General features: G+C 40.9%; 1 protein-coding gene across 3 annotated transcripts in view; it reads left to right on the plus strand.

Annotated features, from left to right (window-relative positions):
* The window catches only part of Nck1 (NCK adaptor protein 1), a 53,496-nt gene extending 45,922 nt beyond the window's left edge, over positions 1 to 7,574 (plus strand). For all 3 annotated transcript variants that reach the window (XM_045137039.1, XM_045137038.1, XM_004664352.3), the window contains 2 exons: positions 1,963 to 2,675; positions 6,060 to 7,574. In XM_045137039.1, coding sequence (XP_044992974.1) covers positions 1,963 to 2,675; positions 6,060 to 6,254 — 908 coding nt within the window. In that variant the 3' untranslated portion in view covers positions 6,255 to 7,574. The remainder of the gene's footprint in view (positions 1 to 1,962; positions 2,676 to 6,059) is intronic.
* Positions 7,575 to 17,256: the final 9,682 nt, after the last annotated feature.

Below are 17,256 nucleotides of genomic sequence, written 5' to 3' on the forward strand. Positions count from 1 at the left end.
ACAAAAACAACAACAAAAAACCTGGAAGTATCAACGTTCCTGCTTTGACTGAACACAGAGAGTAGGACTGATGGTATTTTTAAGATAGTGAGAAGGAATTTGAGCATTTTACTTCGAAAAGTTCAAGCTAGCTTGCTTGCTTTCCCTCCCTCCCTCCCTCCCTCCCTCCCTCCCTCCCTCCCTCCCTCCCTCCCTCCCTCCCTCCTCTCTCTCTCTCTCTCTCTTTCTTTCTTTCTAAATGTTGTTTATTTGAGAGAGAGGCAGAAAGAGGTAGAGAGAGAGAATGGGTGTGCCAGTTTGTGCATCTGGCTTACATGGGTCCTGGGGAATTGAACCTGGGTCCTTTGGCTTTGCAGGCAAGCCCCTTAACTGCTAAGCCATCTCTCCAGCCTGAAAAGCTCCAGTTTTCTTTCCTTTAAAAAAAAACACATTTATTTATTTGAGAGAAAGAGGCAGATAGAGAGAAAGAGAGAATGGGCATGCCAGGGCCTCTAGCCATTGCAAATGAACTCCAGATGCATGTGACTCCTTGTGCATCTGGCTTAAATGGGTCCTGGGGAATCGAACTGGAGTCCTTAGGTTTCTCAGGCAAACACTTTAACCACTAAGCCATTTCCCCAGCCCTCTTTTTAAAAAATTAATTAATTAATTTGAGAGCAAAAGAGGGAAAGAGGCAGACACATGCACAGAAAGGAGGGGGGAGAGAGAGAGGAGAATGGGCAAGCCAGCACTTCTAGCCACTACAGACAAACTCCAGACACATGCCACCTTGTACATCTGGCTTACAATGGGTCCTGGGGAATCTGACCGAGGTCCTTTGGCTTTGCAGGCAAGCGCCTTAACTGCTAAGCCATCTCTGCACCCTGAAGTTCCAGTTTTCTAAGTAAAGCACAACCAGACCAACTAGGAAGGAGCCCTGAAGATGCTGGTCGTGCTTGATGAACCTCAAGGTTGCTGTTAGAGCCCCGTGTTCTCACTTCTTTCAGCAAGAGTATTGTAAAGTGTCTGTTGTTTGCTAAGAACTCCATAAAACCCTCTGGATTTTATCTGTGAATAAAGCAAACAAATCTCTGCCCTTCTGGAGTTATATATGATTGCAATGGAGAAAAGTAAATAATATTTTGTTTTTTAATAAACAGATAATAGCCCTGGGAAGTATGAAATTAGCAAATAAGATTACCAAGAAATAACTTATTTCATATTGCCAATAAAGTTCTAATATAACTATTTTAGTGCAGCTAATTATGAAATCTATGGTAATAAACCAAGATGGCAAGCATGGAATGTCTATGTATTTAGGTTGTAGCTACAAGAAAAATAAAGTACATTAAGAGAAAATTGATCGACTCTGATAACTTCATAAATATGGAATTATTTCATGATTTTGGCAAGAAAAAATGGGAAGGAAAACTCACATAATTGAAATTAAGCCTTTATTTGGATATGGGAAGGGAATTTGTATTTCATTTCCAAAAAGAGGATTGTGCCATGTAAAAATTTGTTATCTATGTTTACAGCTTAAAATAATTATGTAGAGTGGAAGGTCTTTCTTTTTTTGTTAGTTCATTTTTTTTAAAGAAATTTAAAATTTATTTTTACTTACTTTAGAGACAGAGTGAGAGAGAGAGAGAGAGAATGGGCATGCCAGGGCCTTGAGCCATTGCAAATGAACTCCAGACACCTGTGCCACCAGGTACATCTGGCTTATGTGGGACCTGGAGATTCGAACCTTGGTTAGTCTTTGTAGGCAATGCTAAGCCATCTCTCCAGCCCTTCTTCATTTTTTTTTTCAAAGTAGGGTCTCACTGTAGCTTAGGCTGACCTGGAACTTACTGTGTTGTTCAGGCTGGCCTCACACTGACAGTGATGCTTCTCCCTCTGTCTCCCGAGTGCTGGAAGGTATGCACCACCACACCAAACTGAAGATCTTTTTATATTTTGTCTTCTTTTTATTTTAAACAGGCATTGGAAAAGTGAAGAGAAAACCTAGTGTTCCAGATACTGCATCTCCTGCCGATGATAGCTTTGTTGACCCAGGGGAACGTCTCTATGACCTCAACATGCCTGCTTATGTGAAATTTAACTACATGGCTGAGAGAGAAGATGAATTATCACTGATAAAAGGGACCAAGGTGATCGTCATGGAGAAATGCAGTGATGGGTGGTGGCGTGGTAGCTACAACGGACAAATTGGATGGTTTCCTTCAAACTATGTAACTGAAGAAGGTGACAGTCCTTTGGGTGATCATGTGGGTTCTCTGTCAGAGAAATTAGCAGCAGTTGTCAACAACCTAAATACAGGGCAAGTATTGCATGTGGTACAGGCTCTTTACCCATTCAGCTCATCAAATGACGAAGAACTCAATTTTGAGAAAGGTGATGTAATGGATGTTATTGAGAAGCCAGAAAATGACCCAGAGTGGTGGAAATGCAGGAAAATCAATGGCATGGTTGGTCTAGTGCCAAAAAACTATGTTACCATTATGCAGAATAATCCATTAACCTCAGGTTTGGAACCATCACCTCCACAATGTGATTACATTAGGCCTTCACTCACTGGAAAGTTTGCTGGCAATCCTTGGTATTATGGCAAAGTCACCAGGCATCAAGCAGAAATGGCATTAAATGAAAGAGGGCATGAAGGGGATTTCCTCATCCGTGATAGTGAATCTTCGGTAAGTTGATTTACAAGGTAAATGCAAGTGTAGCTCTGGGTATTAGAAAACTGGGTTTGGATATGTTAAGTATCTTCACTAAAGGGAGCCACATTGTAAGACAAGCACCACATTTTAATATTGGGAATCTGAAGTCTGTGCTCCTGAACAGAAAGTAGCTGTAGTGGTGATGTTATGCTGGATTATTAGGTCTTGTCCAGTTAGGTTGGTTTTGTATTTCTGGAATATTTTTCTCTCTCGTTAAACTGGAAGATGGATCCGTGGGTTGTTTTTTTTTTTTCTTTGAGGGTAGAATAATGAAGTAGTTTGAATTGGGCAAACATCTTAAATTGCTACTGAATAATATATAACAAGATCGTCATAGCCCTTATAAGAAATCTCTACATAGAAAAAAAATAAGTTTCTTCACAGATTAGCTGTTTAGAAGTTAAAATGCACTTTTATTATGTACCTCAACAACCTATTTTAATGCTGTTTGAAATGTACTTGCAATAAAAATATGCTATGTTGCAGTGCCAGTAAGAAAAGAAAACTATACAAATCAAAGATAATATAGTTTTTTGTGTCTTGGTTGTTGCCTTGGATATTTTATTTTGATGGTACTCATGTTCCTTAAAAGTTGACTTTTCTCTTGATAAATGATGTTAGTACTTTTCTACTTATCAAATTATAATTAATGTTGGTTTGTGTGAATGTGTTTTATATTAAAAAATGCCTATATTTGCAAAGAAGGTTGAAAGAAAGAATATGTATGTGAGAGAGATTGAGATTAATAGAACTTCCTGATGTGAAGTTCAGGGAAGTGGGGCCTTTAACATCACAGAAGAGCAGATGGATGGAGGAGTAATTGAATCTATTCTCTGTTAGAGGCCTGATGTGTGACCCACCATTTGGAACTTTGGAGGTAACTGAATAAAATGGGCTTCTAAGGTTGATATGTGCTGTAAGAAGAGTGTGAGGTTGAAAACAGCTACCACAGTTAAATACAGAATTTTGTTCTTGTGGGTCAAGCACAATAGTAGCCAAAATATAGTATTATTTTTGGCAACATAATTTTTTTTTTTTTTCTGTTTTTCAAGGTAGGGTCTCACTCTGGTCCAGGCTGACCTGGAATTAACTCTGTAGTCTCAGGGTGGCCTTGAACTCCTGGTGATCCTCCTATCTCTGCCTCCCGAGTGCTGGGATTAAAGGCGTGCGCCACCACGCCCAGCTCTTGGCAACATAATTTTTAAGTTAGAAGTGTTTTTTTTCTTTCATTGTATATGTGGTGTGCATGCATATGTATCTAGGCAGAGGCCAGAGGTTGATGTTGGATATCTTCCTTAGTTGCTCTCCACCTTATTTTTTGAGACAGGGGCTTTCCCTAAACCTGGAGCTCATTGATTCAGCTAGGCTTGCTAGCCAGAAAGCCCCTCTCCAAAGCTGGGATCACAGGCATGTACCACCACACCCAGCTTTTATGTGGATACTAAGGATCTGAACTCAGGTCCTTAAGTTTATATAGCAAGCACTTTACAGACTGGGCCCCTCTCCTAGCCCCAAGTTAAAGGTCTTGAATAGGTGTGTTTTGTTTGGCCTGTACGTTTTTTAAAACATTTGAATTTGCCCATACATAAATAATGAGAGCTTTATTTTTAAAATACCCAGATTTCTACTGGTAGTGGTAGTGATTACCTTTAATCCCAGCACTTGGGAGGCAGAGGTAGGAGGATCACTGTGAGTTTGAGGACAGCCTAAGGCTGCATAGTGAATTCCAGGTTAGCCTGGGGTAGATTGAGAACCTATCTCAGAAAGCCCCCCCCCCAAAAAAAAAGGGTTGGAGAGATGGTTTAGTGGTTAAGATGCATGCCTGTGAAGCCTAAGGACCCAGGTTTGATTCTCTAGGTCTCATGTAAGCCCACGGTGGCACACGCAACTGGAGTTTGTTTGCAGTGGTGTGCCCATTCTCTCTTTCTCCCTCTGTCGTAAATAAATAAATAAAATAAAATCTTTTTTTAAAGAAAAAAAACAAATCCAAAAAATCCAGACTTTAGATTTCTCTTTAAAATTGAAAGACCTGTCCACATTGAGTCTATTTCTGCACCACAGCAATCACAGATGAAAGGCGTCTGCTTTCTCTTTAAATTTATTTATTTATTTACTTTTTGAGAGAGGGAGAGAATAAATACACTAGGACCCTTTGCCACTGCTAGTGAACTCCAGACACATGTACCACTTTATGTTGGTTACTGAACCCAGGCCATCAGGCTTTGAGAGCCCATCTCTCCAGCTCTGCTTTCTGTCTTTCAAACAAACATACATACATACAGTTTATTTTTGAGGGCAGGGAGGGGAGGAAAAGAATACTGTGCCAGGACCTATTGCAACTGAAAACAAACTCCAGATGCATGTTTTATTTTGTGTATCTGGCTTTACATGGGTACTGGCAAATTGAATATGGACCAACAGGCTTTGCAAGCAAGTTCCCTTAACCACTGAGCCATCTCTCTAGCCTGCATTTGCTTTCTTTACATCAGCCATACACTCTTCCATCTACTCTAACACCTGCTTACATTACTCCTTTGGCCCTCTTAAAAATTTCTGTTTCTGACCTTTTATTAGAGCTTAGATAAATTCTTACTTGTCTGATCCTTATCTTTGAAAAAAATCAGAGCATTGTGTTTTTAGTAAGTTATTGGTAACTCCAAATTGAAAGGCATGGCGTGGATGTCTGGCATTTTCTAATGTTTTTGCCCAGAGATAGCTCTTGCCTCAAAAAACTAAAGAATTTTCTCTGAATGTTACACTGTTGGCACTGTGGATATTGAGAGACTCTTGATGCATAGGCGTGAATCCTGTCTAACAACATCAGTGAAATTGGGCAAGTTCTCAGAGCCTTAGTGTTTTCAACTAAAAAAAGATGTTTTTGTTTTTGTTTTTTTGAGGAGTAAAGGCAATAATCTATGTAAGTAATTTGACACAGAGCCTAGTCCTTGGTTAATGATCAAATATTACCAGATTATTTATGTGTGTATTTGTGTTTGTGTGTGGTCACATGCATGTATATGCATATGTGTGGAGGCCAGAGGTCATCACTCTCCACCTTATTTTTGAGACAGGGTCTCACACTGAACATAGAGCTCACCAGTTGGGCGAGACTAGCTGGCCAGTGAGCCCTAGGGATGGATCCTTCTCTCTGCCTTCCTAGGGCAGGAGTAACAGCTCCTTCAGCACAATGGCTTCTCTGTGGGTGCTGGGATGTGAATTCTGGTCCTTGCATTTGCAGTAGGTGCACTTTACCCACTGAGGAATCTCGCTATCATTCATAATTTAGCAGTTCAATCTAAAATGCGGATAGATGACTTTCAAAATGTTCACTTTTTTCCCTCCTTTTTTCTCTTTTAGCCAAATGATTTCTCAGTATCACTAAAAGCACAGGGGAAAAACAAGCATTTTAAAGTCCAACTAAAAGATACTGTCTACTGCATTGGGCAGCGAAAATTCAGCACCATGGAAGAACTTGTAGAACATTACAAAAAGGCACCTATTTTTACAAGTGAACAAGGAGAAAAATTGTATCTCGTCAAGCATTTATCATGATACTGCCGATCACACAGCTTTAATTCGCCATGCAATTGAAGACTGAGAAAATAGCGGTCCAGTTGTGCTTGATTGGAAATTGCTGTTTCTAACTCTGTATGAGAATGAACTATATAATACATACATATTTTTGTTATAGCTCGATCCATACATACATATATACTACGTATGCACTGCATCTGCTTTGAAGAATTCTTTATTTTTGCTCTCCTATTTTACCATTTCTTTGCTGTTTTTCTCTTCTAACAATTAAAGGTTTTGCATTTTGAAAAAAAATCAGAAAATGCAGATCAGAGTCTTTATATAGAAAATTTCTTGGTTGCCTTTATTTCCTTGCAAAGGCACCCTATATGTTCCGCCATAGTTTCTCTTCATAGAAAATTATATCTATATATGGCATATGCTAAAATATTATTTCTTGGAAAACATTAATCTTTTCTGTGACTAAATAGCAATAATAAATGGAAAATTAGAAATTATTTTCAGGTATTGTATCTGTCACAAGCCATTGTAAATATCAAGTATGTTGTATGTGCCATTTAAAAAAAAATTCATTGTCTTTATTGTACCACAGAACAGATTGAACATAGGTTAGGAACATCTTGCATATTTTAATTTATGACTTTAAACAGAAATCACCAAATTATTAAGAATTTTTTACCTAGATATTCAGAAGAGCAAAGCAGTGTTTGACATATTTAGCTTTTAAAATTAAATGGATGTTTTAGTGTTGTTTTCTCTACTAGTGTAACTTGACCAAAGTATGTGAAAATTATGCCAATGTGAAGTGAGTTGTGGCTAAGTTTTTGGGAAGTAGTAGATAGTGAGATGTGTGAGTTTGTTTGTTCTTCCTTTCCTTCTAAACCTCAGTAAGGGATAGTGATTCCTTTTTGAATCCTTCTAACTCATCCACCTACCATCCCTCCCCCATTTCCTTCTTTTTATGTATTTAAATTTTATTTTATTTTTGTAGTGTAGTGCTGGAGAGCCAATGTAATGCTATTTTAGCCTCCCCCCCCCCAAAAATCAGATTAGGCTTATTTTTAAACTGTAGCACTGCTGGGATTGATCCCCAAGATTCACACATGCTGAGCAGTGTTCCCTCTAGAGTGTTCTACCACTGAGTGATTCCTCTAGCCCCTCCTTTGATATTTGAGCTTTGTAAACTGGGACACTAAAATGGTATACCTAAGCCGAGTATGGTGGTGTGTGCCTTTAATCCCAGCATTTGGGAGGCAGAGGTAGGAGGATTGCCATGAGTTCTAAGTTTGAGGCCACCCTAAGCCTACATAGTGAATTCCAGGTCAGCCTGAGCTACCGCGAGACCTTACCTTGTGTGTGTGTGTGTGTGTGTGTGTGTGTGCGGGGGGGGGGGGCAGATAAAATGGTATGCTTGAGGGGAAAAAGGAATGTGTTCATAGTTAGGTAAAATTGTTTTTGTTTACCAACTAGAAGCTTGCATGTATGAATGACTGACTGAAGAATTGAGTTTTCTGTAGGCCACAGAAGAAAACCAGTTGTTTGTTGTATTTCATGGCCATACTTTCCCCTCATTATTCTGGAGATCTAAATCTAAGAAAAGTGGCCATTAATGTTATTAAAACCACATAAAAATTGCCCCAATGCTGCCTAAGCATAAGAATATTTCTGTTCTGTGCTGTTACAAACAAACATTTAATAGATAAAAATTATAACTGGTAAAATGAAAGTTGTGTATTTATGATTATTTTCTTCATTTTTTAGTTTAAATATTTTTTATTTAAATCTTGAAATAATTTGAAGACTGATGTTGCCACTGGGTGGCAGCCCTGGCCTCTCCCACTAAGGAAAGAGAAGTCAACAAGTATAATTAAAGCACTGGTATGCAGATTTTTCCCTTTACTGTAACTGCTCTTAAAGCTTTTTAATTCATATTTCATTGTCCTTTTCCTTTGTTTATTAAGGAAATTATGAGTAGATAAGCTTAATGGAAATAAAAGTTACATATGCTTACCTTTACGGCTGTAAAATCCTACAAACATTAAGAAAAACAGTTGAAAATTTGTTGCAGAATGAGTATATAGTAAACATTCTTTTATTATTAATGTTGATAATGCTTTCCTTTTGTCTCTTTGTCTCCCCCGCCAATGAATAAACAGACTTCTTTAAAAAGGAGCAAGTCCTGCCTTGTATCACAGATGCAGGTATTTGTAGCAAACCCCGGAGTGAGTGAGCTGGTGTTAATAGAGCAGAGTTTTTGTAAAGTAGCCCAAGAAGAGCGCTGAAACAGTGCATGGACCTCTTGTAACTGGAGTGCACAGAAATAAGGGCACCAGCAATACCTAGTGTGCACTTTGATGTCTTAAACCCGTGCCTTATTTCTATAAGCATGAGTTTTACTTGAAGTAACTTTTTAAAGAGAACAACCTTAGAAAACAGCTGTGTAGTTAGGTATTACTGGGATTTGTATTAAAATGTAGTTTCCAGCCTGGGGATATGAGTCATTTATAATACAGCACTTAAAAGTATTGATAGCACCTAAAAACGGGGATTATTTCATGTAGCATTTAAAGTTAGGGTTTCCTTTTAGAAATGAGAAGCTTGACAGCATCAGTTGAATTCTCCTAAATTAATAATCAGCTAGAGCTTATTATATTATAGATGATACCCTTATTTTTGCTAATGCACATGGTGAAAAGGTTCAAATAATATAATAAAGTCTGTCAATTCTTAATCTCATAATTTTTATCTCCAAATGCTATTAATGTTGCTCCCCATTATTCTTGTTATAGGGGAGCTTTTGGCTTGGAATCTGGAAATTGTCTTTCAGAAACACTTGATGTCTAAGTTAATAAATTAGGAATATAGCATTATAACTTTAGCTTTTCCATGTTAATACTCATTAGAAAATACAGGAAGATATAAGTATATATTTTTAAGAGTTTTTGAGAATCTTCACAACTGTGGTCACTCTTTGAAGGAAGTTCAATATAGGTCAAATGATACCTTGATTTTGTTTTCTGAATCAAAGTGGATTAAAAAAAAAGTCATGATTCTGGCTTTGTTGCTAGGTCAGAAGTGTCGGCTTGTTCTTGGTGTTCAGCATGTTTTGTGTGACTGAACAGCGCCATGTTCTTAACACCCCGCAGATAAGCAGAACACGTGCAGGGCTCCACACCTTCGTTTCTTGCTGCTACATGACTGAGAAAATGGGTGTTTCCAGTTTACCTACTCTTTTGATCTGAAAGTATATGCAGCCTGCTGTAACTTGCTTAATGAGTAGAATGTTAACTGCACTTGATGATTTGAAGAGCAGAAGGAGAAGTTTTGATTATCATTTGCCATGTACCCAAAAACTGTTTTAAACCCTTTTGAGAATGATTTCTGGCTAGAGCAATTCATTATATTCCAATTGGCTCAATTCCTACAATAATGGTTTAGGAGCAACAAGCATTTTAGTTACCTGCAGGACTGGCTGGTTTGGTTTTTTTCAGTGTAGAAGCTCAAACTCAAGCCCTTACGTATGCTAGACATTCAAATTCTGGCTTAAACAGTTCCACTCAAGTTATGTAAAGCTTGTCTGGCTGTTGTGAATTTTACTTGTAATTAGTACAGAAGCTAGTTACTTAATTTTCTCTATGTTGTATGTACCTCATCAATTACTTTCTTTGGGGGGGGACTATATTTTGGAGGCAAGCCCAACAGATTGCCTTTTTTTGTTTTAATGTGAGAGTGAGAGGGAGAGAATTGGCGTGCCAGTGCCTCCAGCCACTGCAGTTGAACTCCAGATGCGTGTACCCTTTGTGCGCATGTGCGACCTTGCGCACTTGTGTTACTGTGTGTCTGGCTTGTGTGGGACTTGGAGAGTCCAACATGAATCCTTAGGCTTTGCAGGTAAATGCCTTAACTGCTGAGCCATGTCTTCAGCCCCAACAAAATATGTTTTATTTTTATTTTTAGGGTTCTTGAGGTAGGGTCTTTCTCTACCCCAGGTTGACCTGGAATTCACTACGTAGTCTCACAGGCCTTGAACTCTTGGTGGATCCTCCTACCTCTGCCTCCTGAGTGCTGGGTATAAAGGTGTGTGCTACCACACCCAGCTCATTTATTTTTTGTATATTATAAATTAATTTTTTTATTTACTTGATAGAGAAAGAGGCAAATAGAGATAGAATGGGCATGCTAGGGCCTCTAGCTATTGCAAACAAACTGCAGTTGCATGCATCACCATGTGCATTTGGCTTATGTGGATACTGGAGAAATTGAACCTGGGTCCTTGGGCTTTTCAGGCAAGTGCCTTGATCACTAAGCCATTTCTCCAGCTCTATATAACATTTTAAATAGACACATTATAAGATATTTAGTTGCTTTTTACAAACCTTTGGGCTCATATATTTTACAGAGAAACTTGACAGATATCTTTGGAAAATTGTAGAGAGAAAAAGAGGAGTTCCAGAAAGAGGCTGCCAAAATTTAGGCTAAACAAGAATTAGTTTGAGCACTTACAGAGGAAGCAGTGATGTCAAAATTCATAAGCTTGACGCTGAGGACATGGCATGGTTCAGTGGTTAAAGGTTCATGCATGCAGAGCCTTCGGACCTGAATTTGATTCCCAGCACCCATATAAAGTCAGAAGCAATGGTGCCTGTGGCTCTAGTCCCAGCCTGCTACAAACAATGGGAGATGGAACCAGGAGAATCTGCAGATTGAGGTCTAGGTAGATGAGAATTTGTCTGCAAGCACAGGAGACCCTGTCTTGAAGGTGGAAGAAGACAACCGATGCCTCGAGGTTGTCCTCTGACCTCAAAATGTGTGCTGTGGCATGCATACACCCTATACATCCATGCAAATAAATAAACATAAAAATTTTTAGAAGTTGATAAATTTGGGGGCTATAGATAGATAAGGGAGGTATTTTAGAAAACAGGTGCTGATTCCATGCAGGCATCACTTGGTTTCAAGATGAAAATATTTCTTGGGCTGCTGATCTTGAATGTCCTTCAGAAGGCTTGGTTCTTGTTCTCCCCAGTCTGTGGCACCATTGGGGGGGGGTGGGGGTGGGAGAACCTTTAGGAGGTGGGGCCTAGAGGAAAAAAGTAGGTTATTGGAATTTCCCTCCCTTCAGCCATTCCCCACCAAACATTTTCTTTATCAGTTGATTTTTCCATTGTTGAGATGTGAGGCTGGGCGGGCCTGGCAAGAGGAGGCGGAAGTGCAGAAAGCTTTTAGAAGACATTCTAGTGGTGCAGTATCCACAGATGAGCTCTGCTCTGAAATAGAACCAGGTAATGAGGCGGTAGAGTACGGTTGAGGGTGTTCACTCATCCCGGGTGGTCAGAAGAGGTCTCTGATAAAATTGGCCTTTCAGCATGTAGTGTTCTGCTTAGCAGAGAATTCAGTTCAACAGTGATTGAATGAAATACTGCATCCAACATGATTTGAGTATTATATAGATGTTCACCTACAGAACATTGTTTCTGTTTTTCACATTTTTAAGTTATTGAAATATTTAAATGGAGAACTTTTAATTACAAAGAAAGGCTGGAGGGATGGCTTAGCTAAGGTGCTTGCCTACAAAGCCAAAGGACCCAGGTTCAATTCTCCAGGACCCATATAAGCCAGATACACAAGATGGCATGTGTGTTTGGAGTTCATTTGCAGTGGCTAGAGGCCCTGGTGCACCCATTTTTAAGAGTTGTTGGGGGGCTGGAGAGATGGCTTAGCGGTTAAGCGCTCACCTGTGAAGCCTAAGGACCCCGGTTCGAGGCTCGGTTCCCCAGGTCCCACGTTAGCCAGATGCACAAGGGGGTGCATGCATCTGGAGTTCGTTTGCAGAGGCTGGAAGCCCTGGCGCGCCCATTCTCTCTCTCTCCCTCTATCTGTCTTTCTCTCTGTCTCTGTCACTCTCAAATAAATAAATAAAATATTAAAAAAAAAAAAAAGAGTTGTTGGGGATGTTACATAAAAATGAACAATTAGGGCTGGAGAGATGGCTTAGTGGTTAAGGCACTTGCCTGCAAAGCCTAAGGACCCTTGTTCGACCCTCCAGGTCCCACGTAAGCCAGACACAAGGTGACGCAAATGTGCAAGGTTGCATATACACACACGGCGGCATATGCATCCGGAGTTTGATTACAGTGGCTGGAGGCCCCAGTGTACCAATTCTCTCTCCCTCTGTCTCATACACACACTCTTGCTCTCTTGCATTAAAAAAAAAAAAGGCCAGTCTGTTGGGTTTGCCTCAAAAAGAAAAAAAAAAAGATCGTTTATAACTCTAGGAAGATGAATGTTACACCCATTAACCCTAAAGAAAGAATTGAGGGGGGTGTGTGTGGGGGGATTCTTGATGACTAGACAATAGATATTTAGGAGATTGGGAAATTGACAAAATGTTCAGAGGAAGTAATAAAGGGATATGAAAGCTCTGAAAACAGGCTTGAAGAGCCTAAGGAGGATTTTTGGGGGGGGGGTGAGTGGAGGAATAAGTGTCACAGCCAAATGTCACATGGGCTAAAACCGGACGTCAATATTAAGAAACCTTGGGCTAGAGAGATGGCTTAGCTGTTAAAGCACTTGCCTTTGTGAAGCCTAAGGACCCAGCTTCAGCTCCCAGATCCCACATAAGCCAGGTGCACAAGGTGACTGGTGTCAGGTCAGGTGGTGCATGCGTCGGGTTCAATTGCACTGGCTGGAGGCCCTGGAGTGCCAACTCTATCTTCTTTCCTTTCTCTCTCTAAAGAAAAGAAAAAAAAAGAAATCCTGATTTGAGTAGGGCAGGATAAAGTTAAAGGAGTGGAGTAATTGATCATTTGGCATTTTCACCTCCACCTGGCATGAAGACCTCTCCTAGTGTTTCACAGCTCTAAGGTTGTGCCTCTGATTTTTTTCTTAGGTATTTCCATTTTAGTCCTTCCTCCTGTAGGGCTCAGAAGGCTTACAGGGTCTCATTGGCCATTGAACTTTTCTTTCTGGCACACCCCTTTAATCCCAGAACTCAGAAGGCAGTTAGGAAGATCACCAAGAGTTGAAGTCCCCCCCCCCCACTCCCTCAGACTTCATAGTGAATGCCACATCAGTCTGGGCTATAGCAAGGCCTTACCTTGAGAAACCAAAATGATCAATAAGCAAAAATAGATAAAAAGACAATGTAAGCAACAGGCTAGAGGATGGTTTGGATTGGGCATGCCCAAACTGCATATTGTGAAGCCAGGATAACCACCAGTGTGTGCACAGTATAAAAAATAGAAATAACCAAGCAGAAGAGAGGCAAGGTCAGTCAAGAGTATGAGGCTGAGGTGGAGCTGAGTGTGGAAGGGACTACTGCCCAGATGTCCTCGCCCAGTGACATAGCCTCGGGTGTAGGTTGAGGGTCTGAGTTTCTTCTTGGCTCGTGGTCCAAGCTTGAGAAGGACTGTCATCCAAAAGCTATGACATTGTCCTCTCTCCATGCCCTTTAGGTGTGTGCTGAGCTCAGAACAAAGTCTCCCTGCAGGTGCTTGTGAAGGACTGGCAGATAGTGTTCTAGTCAGGATGGCAGTGCTGGGCAGGGCTGTCTTGGCAGGAACCTATGTCAAGTATAGCTAGTTAACTACCTTAAACTCTTAAGGTTTGGTGTTGTGTTCCCTGTTTAACTTTTTTTCCCTTTCACCCTCTGGTTCAGCATGCGTGCTTTTCAAATTTGCCGTCCTTGGGCTTTGCTCCTGCCATTCTGCCAGCCAGATTGCCAAATTGTGAGCTCATCTCTCCCTGCTTCTGAAATCTAGATGGAAATACCCTTGGAATTCCATTTTGAGGTCTGTTTGCCTTCTTCTCCTTGATCTTGGATCACCCCTTTGGGGGCTAACTGGAAGATTGTCAAGGTGAGTGAGGTTTAGAGTGAGGACATGTCAGTTGGATTTCCTGACTATGTAGTTTACTGTAAGCTAATGTTTCTGAGCAATGTGTTTTCATCTGATAGAGAATCGTAACGTGCAAGTCTGCTGTATACTAGGAAATGTGTATGAGTGGGAAGTCTCAGGACGATTCCTGGCAGAAAGGAGATACCTAGTGCAAAAGTGGCTTGTAGTGTTCGCTTTTGACAAGCTGGAACTGAACAGAAGGGACTTAGGAGACAGCAAGTGGGAAGCAAGGACTGCACACGCCGGTAAGAAGGAGACGGATGTTGAGTCCATGAGGGAAGAAAATATGAAGCACTCCAAGTTGGGATGTGCCCAAACCCAAAGTGAAGGCAGGACAGAATAAAACGCCGGGGAACTGTGAGAGACTAGTGGCCACCAGCAATCGCCAGAGGTGATCACAGATGTTGTGACCACTGACAGTGCAGGGTTCAGGGAGAGCAGGCATCATGGTGCAGTGAGAAACACAGCCAACATGTATTATATACATCCTGTGTGCCCGATCCTGTAGTAACTAGACTGTCTGAGTTCTCACAACAGCCTTGTGAGTTAGGTGCTATTAATAATCACTCTCAACTTAGAGGTGAGGAATGCTAAGGCATTTTGTCTAAATGACTTACTTACCTAAAGAAAAAGTAGTGAAGTGAGGTACCTACCTGAATGCCAGTGTATGCAATCTGGCTGCAGAGCCCATGCTTTCAACTGCTTTCTCATAGATACTGTGTTAGTTTGAATGTATGGCCCCATAGACTCAGGCTTGGATCTTGAGTCTCCAGTGGGCAGAGCCCGACAGGGGAAGAGGTGTGTTACTGGGGCAGATCTTGGGATCCAGTCCTAAGGTGTGTTTGGGGACAGATCTTGAGTTAATCCCCCGCATGTTTGAAGAGCAGTTTGGGAGCTCAGGCGGCTTGCTAGGGCTGGTGTTTGCTGGTGGTTTGGTGTCTGCTTGCATCTATAGAAGTGAGCCACCTTCTTCCACCATTGGTGCTATTGCCCTGGACTCTAAGCCTGAAATAAACCCTTCCTTCCTATAAGCTGGTTCTTTCTGGTCGTAGTGTTTGTCCAGCAATGAGAAGGTGCCTGCAGGACTTACTTATAATTGCAAGGCTTTCTTGGATGGACAATGCAGAAAAAGGCCAATCAGGGCAAATTATCTGTAATTCATTCTTATTTATATAGCAAAAGGCTTATTTACTATTTGTGAAGACCTGCTGTATTCTTGACGATGTACTAATATGCCTTGTCAGCATTCTTTAATTCCCATAATGATTATGCAAGGCATTATTGTACTTGCTTTATAGGTGGCAAAAAAAATAAGAGACTGACAGTTGTTTTCTCCAATTTGCACCAAACAGGTGCTACTTTTTTCATCTACGGTTTTCTAGGTTCTAACCCATAGAAACTCCTCTTGCTGGGATTACACGTGACTATTTACTTAGGAGATTACAGGCTGGTACATCCAGGGGATGTTTTTTGGTGATTACCTCACTGGCTGTCCCCTCTGCCCCTCACCCTGATAATCACACATGCTTCATTGTTCCAGGACTACTCTGAACTTTCACTTTCTCCTCTTTGTCCCTCTTTTGTTTTCTTATCCTGGTCTGGCAATGTAAGTCTTCATGGCCTCCTTAGTGGACATATATTCTCTTTGGATGATTTCACCCGCTATCAGAGGAGTCCTGGAGGCAAGGGACATGTAACCATATCCTTTATATTCACCAACTTGAGACAGATTATGTATACAATATGCAACTTCCCTTGCCCACAGAAGCACCTTTGGTTACAGTGTCTCAGGCAGGGTTAAGCACATGCAACCTTTCTGTATTGCCCCTAACCCCGCCTGCCCTGACCCCACGCCTCCCTGCACCTTTCTAATCTTTCAATTGAGGTTCTTTTGTCCACCCAGTTCCCTAAACCAGGACCTGAAAGTCACGTTTGTCTCTGGTCCTCACCATCCACGTAGTAGGAACCGGGATTCTACTTCCTGTCTCTTGAGTTTTGTCACTTCTCTGCACAGACATGGGAACCCTAGCATAGGCTCACCATATCTCTCACCTAGAGGTCTGCCAGGGTCCCTCTGGTCTGGCTCCCACCTTTCTGGTCAGTCATAAGCCTTTGAAAGCTCAAATACAAGCAAGGTCATGATAGATCTGAGCTTCAAATCCTTCCTTTGATTTCATTACTCTCAGGATAAACCCAAAGCCCTTGAAAAAGAAATTGAAAGTTCTCTGGAACCTTGTTTCTGTCTGCTTTTGAGCCCATTTTTGGCTAGCCTAACTTTGCTCTCTAGTTGCACATTTTTCTAAAAACAGTGAAGGGTGAATTTCCCCCGCAGAGCTTGCTATTCTATTCCTTCCCAGGAAGTGGTGGGGTTAAGTATTTCTCGCCAGTGCTCCTGAGTTCCCTTGTGACTAGTTCTGTCACTGTACTTACAGCATTGACTTCGATTCATGTGCATCTTTCTGAGCTGGGAGGCACTTTTGGAGGACAAGAGCTGTTGAATCCTGGCACACAGTAGGCCCCCAGTGTATGTTTGTTGAATGAATAAATGACTTCCCCAAAATTGTATTACAAGTAAGTTCCAAAGCTGTAACCAAAGAAATGTATGCTAAAACCATTGTTCATTCCACTATTGTAATTTGGGGGTGTTCAAATCCCCAAGAAGTTTAAGTTTAAGAGGCTAAATTCTAGGGACTGGAGAGATGGTTCAGCATTTGCTTGCAAAGTCTGTTGACCCAGGTTCAATTCCCAGTTACCTATGTAAAGTAGTACAGGCACTGGTTTGCAGCACCAAGAGACACTGGCATATTCCCCATGTTCACACACATGCAAGTAAGTAAATACTCTTTGAAAAGAAGCTAAATTCTATTACAAGCCTTTCCTTCAAAATATTAAAGTTGGTGTTGTTTAATAATGCATTCAGTAATCAGTTTTAAAAGATGTTCAATGGAGTTTTATTCTCATTTTTAAAAAAATTTTTGTTCATTTTTATTTATTTTAGAGTAACAGAGAAAGAGGTAGATAGAGAGAAAGAGAGAGAGAATGGGCACACCAGGGCTTCTAGCCACTGCAAACGAACTCCCGATGCATGCACCCCCTTGTGCATCTGGCTAACGTGGGTCCTGGGG

Source organism: Jaculus jaculus, chromosome 17, assembly GCF_020740685.1.
Source record: "Jaculus jaculus isolate mJacJac1 chromosome 17, mJacJac1.mat.Y.cur, whole genome shotgun sequence".
Lineage (NCBI taxonomy): Eukaryota > Metazoa > Chordata > Mammalia > Rodentia > Dipodidae > Jaculus > Jaculus jaculus.